General features: G+C 35.8%; 1 protein-coding gene across 1 annotated transcript; it reads left to right on the plus strand.

Moving 5' to 3' along the window:
• Positions 1 to 5,532: 5,532 nt before the first annotated feature.
• On the plus strand, positions 5,533 to 6,995 carry LOC142633257 (putative disease resistance protein At4g19060). Its single transcript, XM_075807473.1, has one exon. The coding sequence runs from the start codon at positions 5,613 to 5,615 to the stop codon at positions 6,861 to 6,863; it is 1,251 nt and encodes a 416-aa protein (XP_075663588.1). The 5' UTR covers positions 5,533 to 5,612; the 3' UTR covers positions 6,864 to 6,995.
• Positions 6,996 to 7,737: the final 742 nt, after the last annotated feature.

The raw sequence follows: 7,737 nt of genomic DNA on the forward strand, positions 1-7,737 counted from the left end.
AGTTCTTCAGTTCATCAACCGATGAAGATCACAAAATTGCTTGGTCACAAAATCCTACGATGTACAAATACAGCAGCTTCTTCAAGATGAACTAGGACAACTAGGTTTCCGGTCACACTTTTCTTTACACTTGTGGAATTGTGCTCTTGTGCAATTGTGTTCTATGTGACGGCCCTTAAAATAATCCTTATATATGTTTAGGATTGTCAGAAAAGAAAGCCAAAACACATACTCACGGATTGGATGAAAAACAGCTTTGAAAAACTGAGTTTCATAAACCTCGATAGATAGCCATCCATTGAGATAGTTGTCGAGCCATGGGCTTTAGCAGCTTTTGAACCTCGATAGATACTGGCTGTTGAGATTTAAAATCCAACACATCCTTACTTGATTCTAGGACAGACTTGCATGGCTTTAACACTTGATGTTGAAAACTTGTTCCTTGAAGTATTAAACACATCTTAGATCTACTCAATTATAAGTAAATTTCTTTTTGTCAAAAGATTAGCCAATACATAAAATGTTGACATATGTTCCTAATGGTTATTATAGAACTACCTGAAAAAGGGAAGAGTGCAATTTGTTATAACAAATTGCACTCTTCCCTTTTTCAGGTAGTTCTATAATAATCGTTTTAGATATATATCCAGCTGTGAAATAGTAAACAAACCAATATATATATATATATATATATATTTTTTTTTTTTGATATAAAAATTGGAATTTCTTTCAAAATAAAAACAGTATATCTTGAGACACTATGCTCAACAATACAAGAAGTTTCATTTATTCAAGTGATAAAATCAGGAATATCTCTAGCATGTTGAGCTAAGCATGCGATACATATTTCCTATGCTTGGAATATGTAGAAATTGCACAAAGTGAAACTATTGAATCTGAGACAGAGAGCCCAAAATGTTATTAGCAGTTTGAATGGGAAGAACTGAATTGCCCATCAAGGCATTCACAACCACTTGGGAGTCACCCTCAAAAATTGCACCCCGAATCACCATGTCCCAAGCAAAAGTAATTACTTCTTCCATAGCCTTGGCTTCCACTTCAAGGGGCCCTAGAGGAACATGAAGTTTCTTGCTCATTGCCACTATCACTGAACCATGATGGTCCCGAATCATGATACTGCGTCCAGCCTCCCTTTGCATTTCAAACACAGTACCATGGTGGTTTGGGAGGTGCCATACAGCTTCAGTCAAGTCACGATAAAGTTAGATGTCACGGTTCGCTGTTAGGAACTTTTCCAAGTAGCCTTTTCTCCAAACTTCATTTATGTTTGTCCAAATACCCCAAGCCGTGGTGACCATGTTGGCGATTGATTCTTTTGTCCAAACTTCACTTATGTTTGTCCAAATTGCTGTTAGGAACTTTTCCAGGTCCAATGCGGAGGAATGCCAAAAAGTATTGGAGGTTTTACAAGTTTGTGAGATGAGTTTGGGTCAACAAATAAACAAGAAAAAACCATTGTTTCTTTCAGCAAGTCTACCAGAGAAGAGCGAAGAAGGTTGATCAAAAATACTTTGAGAGTGGTGGAGATCAAGATTTATGAGAAGTATTTAGGTTTACCTTCACTAGTGGGAAGAAACAAAAAAGCTAGCTTCAATTTCATTAAGGAATGTCTTTAGAGAAAACTTCAAGATTGGGAGAAAAAACTCATTTCTCAAGCAGGTAGAGAAGTCTTAATAACAGCAGTGGTACAAGCAATCCACACATATACCATGAACTTTTTCAAACTCCCCAATGGTTTGTGCAATGAGATTGAGGGCCTTATTTGGAAATTCTTGTAGGGTCAAAGAGGAGATCGAAAAAAAATTCATTGGGTTAAATGGAAGGAGCTATGCAAACCAAAGAGTGAGAGTGGAATGAGATTTAAGGATCTAGCATTGTTCAATGAAGCACTTTTAGCAAAACAAGCTTGGAGGTTGCTTCAAAATAGAAACTCTCTTTTCTATAGTGTTTAAATCCAAATATTTTCCTCATTGCTCAATTAAGGAGGCATCAAATTCTCACAATAGTTCTTACCTATGGAAGAGCATCCTAAAGGGTAGAGAGGTGCTTAAGGAAGGGATGAGATGGAGAGTGGGAGTTGGGTCAGCCATTCGGATTTGGTCTAACCTTTGGCTGCCTTTGAATTACTTCCCGTACATCTCCTCTCCAATTGTACACGAGTATGAAGCTGCCCAGGTCGAGTCCCTCATCAACCCAACCACTAATGATTGGGATTCTGCTTTGTTAAAAGGAACTTTTCCTCCCAAGAGACATCGCCTTGATCGAATCTATTCCATTGCGTTCCAACCCGATTGAAGATAAGCTTTTCTGGCCCTTTACTCCATTGGGTACTTATACAGTGAAGTCAGGTTACAGGTTTCTCTTTACTTCGCAGAGCTTTGACAACAATGAATATGAACCTGACAGCAACAATTTATGGAAGAAAGTTTGGAGCTTAGCAGTGCAACCAAAAATCCGAAATTTCCTATGGAGAGCCATCAAAGATTCAATCCTAACCAAGGCTAATCTCAAACGCAGAACGATCACTCCTGATGACAGATGCGAGCACTGTAAGAATGCTATGGAGGATGTAAATCAAGCGCTTTGGTCTTGCCCCCTTCTTTCACCAGTTTGGACTTAAGATTCCCGCTGAAGTTTCCGTTCGAGGACTACCTAAGTTTCAAAGATTTGGTAGTACATATCATTAAGGAAGGTTTAGACTTGGCTCTTTTCACCACAACAATCTAGATGGTGTGGTACGTACCATAGGAACTCAATGCGAACCAGCTCAAAACCATTCCCGGTTCAGCATGTCAATTCGAAGGTGAAGGCTGTCAGAACTTCCTACATTCGAGCAATCCCACCAAAAACACCAGACCACGCCAATCGGACTCCCCATTCCCCAACATCTCATTTGGAAACCTCCCCCCTGGTCGAAACTGAAGGTAAACTTTGATGGAGCGGTTTTTCGAGATGAAAATTGTGCAGGTGTTGGAGTTGTTATCCGGGATGACATTGGCCAGATTGAAGCATCCATGGCCGAGAAAATCTCTTTGCCTTTCTTAGTTACTGCACTGGAAGCTATCGCAGCAAAGAAAGCCCTCAGGTTTGCTATAGATATCGGTCTCTCATCTATTGTTCTAGAGGGCGGCTCCAAAATTACTATTGACGCACTGCTATGTGAGGAACCATCATTGGCAGACTATGGTAACTTAGTAGACAAAGCAAAATTGTTAGCTACCCAATTTGAATCTGTGGAATTTAGCCATGTTAGGAGACAAAGTAATAGGGCCGCTCACCGCATTGCTAGACATGTTAGCGAGTTCTCGGTATAGATAGAGGATGTTCTCGCACACTTTTCTGTTGTAATTTAGGCCGAATTGGCTATTTCTTAAATAAAATTACAGAGTTTTTTCTCAAAAAAAGAAAAAAGAAAAAGAGTTACATTTTAGCCTTATTTTTTTTAAAAGATATATATTAAAATATGATATTCACGCTTAAATTTAGTTGCTTTTGAAACCGTTGAAATAATGTCCAACAAAAGGAAAAAAAATTAATAAAAAAAATGATTGCATTTTTATATTTTATTAAAATGATATTTGCATTAGTAGGTGTAAAACATGTTTATATATCACACAGTTTTAAAATTTCTAAACACATAATAATAATAATAATAATAATAATGATAATAATAATAGTAATAGTAATAATCAAATTAAAGATATTAAGATCTTAATGTCTTTCAATTTTGCCTATAAAACAAAATACTAAAAATTACAAGGTTTTTCTAGCAAAATTAGTTTTTTGTTGTCAAATAATAGATATGGGATTCAATCTCTGCTTGCACTATAAACTAATTAGTGTCCTAAACTGATAATAATGAGCAATCATTAGGAGAAAATATTTCTAAAAAAGAAAAAGAAAATCCCACACATGGACTAGTATTTTTTAATCTTGACTAGTAGTATTTTTTTTAAACCTACCTTTGTAGACGTTTTTCCCAAATAATAAACTATGTTTTCTTTTGAGAAGTTTTACTTTCACAACATTTTCACAAAAATTTCACAACTAATCATACTTAATAAGTGAGTAGTTCTAATTTAGACCCAGCAAATTACTTTTCCTATCCTTTGCTTGCTTTATTTCCGCAAAACATAGAATGCGGTGATGGAGGAGTATGAAATTAAACAACATGTCAACAACAACGGTGACATGACATATTGCAGAAGGCGTAGAAGCACAAGGGAAAGCACGACAAGCCAAAGCCTTCGGATGAGGACCCCTAACATCAACCGCTGGACGATCGATAAGTTCGATCCCTCTTGGAATGAATCTCCACTCTCTTCCCTCAAAACATAGATAAAATTTGAAAATCACCAATTACTCATTTTCTTTCTGGGTGTTTGATCTTGATTTTAGGTTTTGATATATATATAATCGGATGCTATTTATCATATGATCCATAAACTTATCTTTTATGTATTATTTTAAATTACAAAAATTTGAATTTTAACAATTGATTGATGACATGACTATTAATCTTTAATCACCTTGAAATTTTGCAAGCATAAAGAATATACGAAAATAATGTAATCTAACGGTGGATTTGTCAATATTTGCATCAAATTAAAAAAATTTGAGTAGTGTAACATTATTTAAAGCTACACCATATGTAACTTGAACTCAACCTTATACATATATATATATATATATATATATATATTCTTTTTTGAATTGCTTTCTTCGGTACTTGCAAGAGGATTTGCTAACTGTTAAATCTACTTTAGAAGAGTATGGCGTGACATGTGAACTTAGTAAGTTTAGTTATCAGGTTCATCTGATATTAGTAAATTACTGCCTGAAGTTTCTTTTATTCATTGTTTTATATTTGAATGATTAATTTCATGATTCTCTCTTCAAAGATGTGTGTTTTTCTAATTCATTGTATGATTTATTGCTGGTTATAAGTTGAGGGATCTCTGAAATAAGTTAGATTCTTTGTTTGACTAAAGGGAGTAAGTTAGAAAACCCGTTTGGCTACAAGGGTTAGGCCTTGCGGACTTGGTTTTCTGTCCAGGGTAACTCTCACTTACTGAGCTTCCCATCATTAATGAGCGGCATCTACTCATATCATATGACAATGTCTTACATGAATAACTATGTAAGACAATGGTTTTTCAAAAATAAGTAAAGGAAAACCTTTATGGAAGCAAAGCAACGGGGGCTCTCATCATTGAAAGGTGAAAACTATGGTTGAAGCAAAGCACCAATTCTTTGTTCTTCTCTCATAGTAGCAAATGAAAACTTTGGTTGAAGCAAAGCACCAATTCTTGCTCTTCTCTCACGGTCGAAAGTCAAAACTCTGACTGAAGCAAAGCACCAAGTGTTTGCTCTTCTTTCACGGTCAAAAGTGAAAACCTTGGTTGAAGCAAAGCACCGAGTCTTTGCTTATCTCTCATGGTCGAAAGTGAAGACTTTAATTGAAGCAAAGCACCAAGTATTTGCTCTTCTCTCATCGTAGCAAGTGAAAACTTTAGTTGAAGCAAAGCACCAAGTGTTTGCTCTTCTCTCATTTGCAACAACGTGCTCTGTGGCAGAAGGCAGAAGGAAGCATGGCTGCGGATATTGCCCACGTCCTCTGGGACAAATTCTCGAATACTCTTAATGAGGCAGAGTCAGAATTATCTGGCTTCACGCTCATTTCCTATTTTCAAGAAATCAAAAAAGATATGGAGACGGAAACTCTGACACAAATATGCTCAGCCAATGTTACCAGCACCCTCAAATGGCTTTACGAGCTCAACGACTTATTAGCTGAGTGCCGAATTTTCACACAAAGTAAGAGCAAGCAACGCAACAAGAACTTCTTACCCTTCATAACTCTTCTTCAGGAAAACATATTTCTCAGGAAGACAAGGAGGCGGTTGATCAGTGTCATCACTGAGTTTAGGAAATTTTCACAAGAGGGACTACAAGAAAAGCAAACGGTATTTGGAGTCGAGTCCACAAGCTTTGACATGGCTCGACATACATCTTCTGATGTTAATGATGTGGCTAAAATCATTGGGTTTGATGAGCAGGTGAGCATGGTTGAGGAAATGCTTCTCAGTGAGAATATTGGATTTACGGCAATCGGCATTGTTGGGATAGGTGGTGTGGGTAAGACGACACTGGTGAAAAAGGTTTTTAATAGCCCCAAAGTGAAGGAGAAGTATCCCCAAAAGGTGTGGATTTGCTTATCAGATATTGAAAAGGAAGAAGAAGATTTAGGAGTTAAGGTTGTGAGTTCCATCTTTGATGAGTTTGGTCACGACATAGATGAGATGACCAATACTTATGGCATCATTGAGCTCTTGCAAAATCTGTACAAATTTTTGTCACCAGAGAGGTACTTGATAATATTGGATGATGTGTGCCACAGTCATGAATTCTTCAAAAATTTAGATTTGGGAGGTGTTGGTGATTGCTTTACGCGCGGATTACCTAATGGTGGTGCGATTATAGTCACCACTAGGCTTATGGAAGTGGCTAAGTATATGGTGGGGAACAATATTGTTAATATGGAGCCTTTAAGTAAAGATACCTGTTGGGAGATATTTGTATCCAATATTAGAGAGTTATATAAAGTTCCTACAGAAATAAAATTTGAACAAGCTGAAGAGGATGGGCAATATCCAAACAAAGGTAAAGATACATGCTGGCACAAATTTGTGGATATTATACGTAAAGATCCCGAGAGATTGTCCGAAGATCCAAACTTGGTGAAGCTTAGGGATGATATCATGGAGAAGTACTGTCACGGCCTCCCTTTAGCTGCAACGGTGCTCACAGATTTCATCCATGAACAGATTCCTCAGATTTGAGTACATTACTGCAACATTTTTTTATTTTTTGCTTGATTAGCTTCTGCTCTCGGAAAAAAAAAAAAATTAATTCAAATATTTTACATTAATTGCTCATGTACACTTTATATAGTAGATTAAACAATTGTGTAAAACATTGTACACATTTACATGAACAATGTACAATGTCATTGTCCTTTTATTTTATAAAAATTTAATCTTTAGAGTTTGCATATTAAAATATTACATGACAATTTTTCGTTAAGTTTTATAAAATATTACACCGCAGGATGATCTTTTATTAAAATTTATAAAGTAACAAGTCTAAAAGAGAAACTGATGGAGAACATTTTATATTTATTATTAGTTTAGTCATTACTAAGAAAGCATGAAAATAAAAAATGAAAAGCAAAAGATTAGATTCTTGCTTATGTGACCAACATTCTTTTCTTGCTTAGTGAGTAAAATGAGTACAGCCTCTCTACGTTATCAAAAAAAAAAGTGCAGCCTCTCTAACCAATGTAAACATCCAATATGCTTTAAGAGGAACAATACCAATCACGCAACACTACCCAACAAATAACTGACCAAAACAAAAAATAGGAATCTTGCTTATGCTGTCATATTCCATCTTGCTTACTGATGAAGAGAAAAACATTTTGCATACGCTATAAAAAATAACTAAACTCATTACTTTTAAGTTATGATTTTAAATTTGCAATTGGGACTTTTAAGTTATGTTTTTCTCATAACATTTATGTTGCCTTTATTCTGCGACAAATTTTTTGTAATTTCATGAATTTATTTTCTTGTATTTTGTAAAATTTATTATAATGGATTTAGTCTCAAGATAGTGAATATGTGCTCAAGAAAGTGCCTCTAGCGACTGGTTGGC

Source organism: Castanea sativa, chromosome 5 (assembly GCF_040712315.1).
Source record: "Castanea sativa cultivar Marrone di Chiusa Pesio chromosome 5, ASM4071231v1".
NCBI classification, from domain to species: domain Eukaryota; kingdom Viridiplantae; phylum Streptophyta; class Magnoliopsida; order Fagales; family Fagaceae; genus Castanea; species Castanea sativa.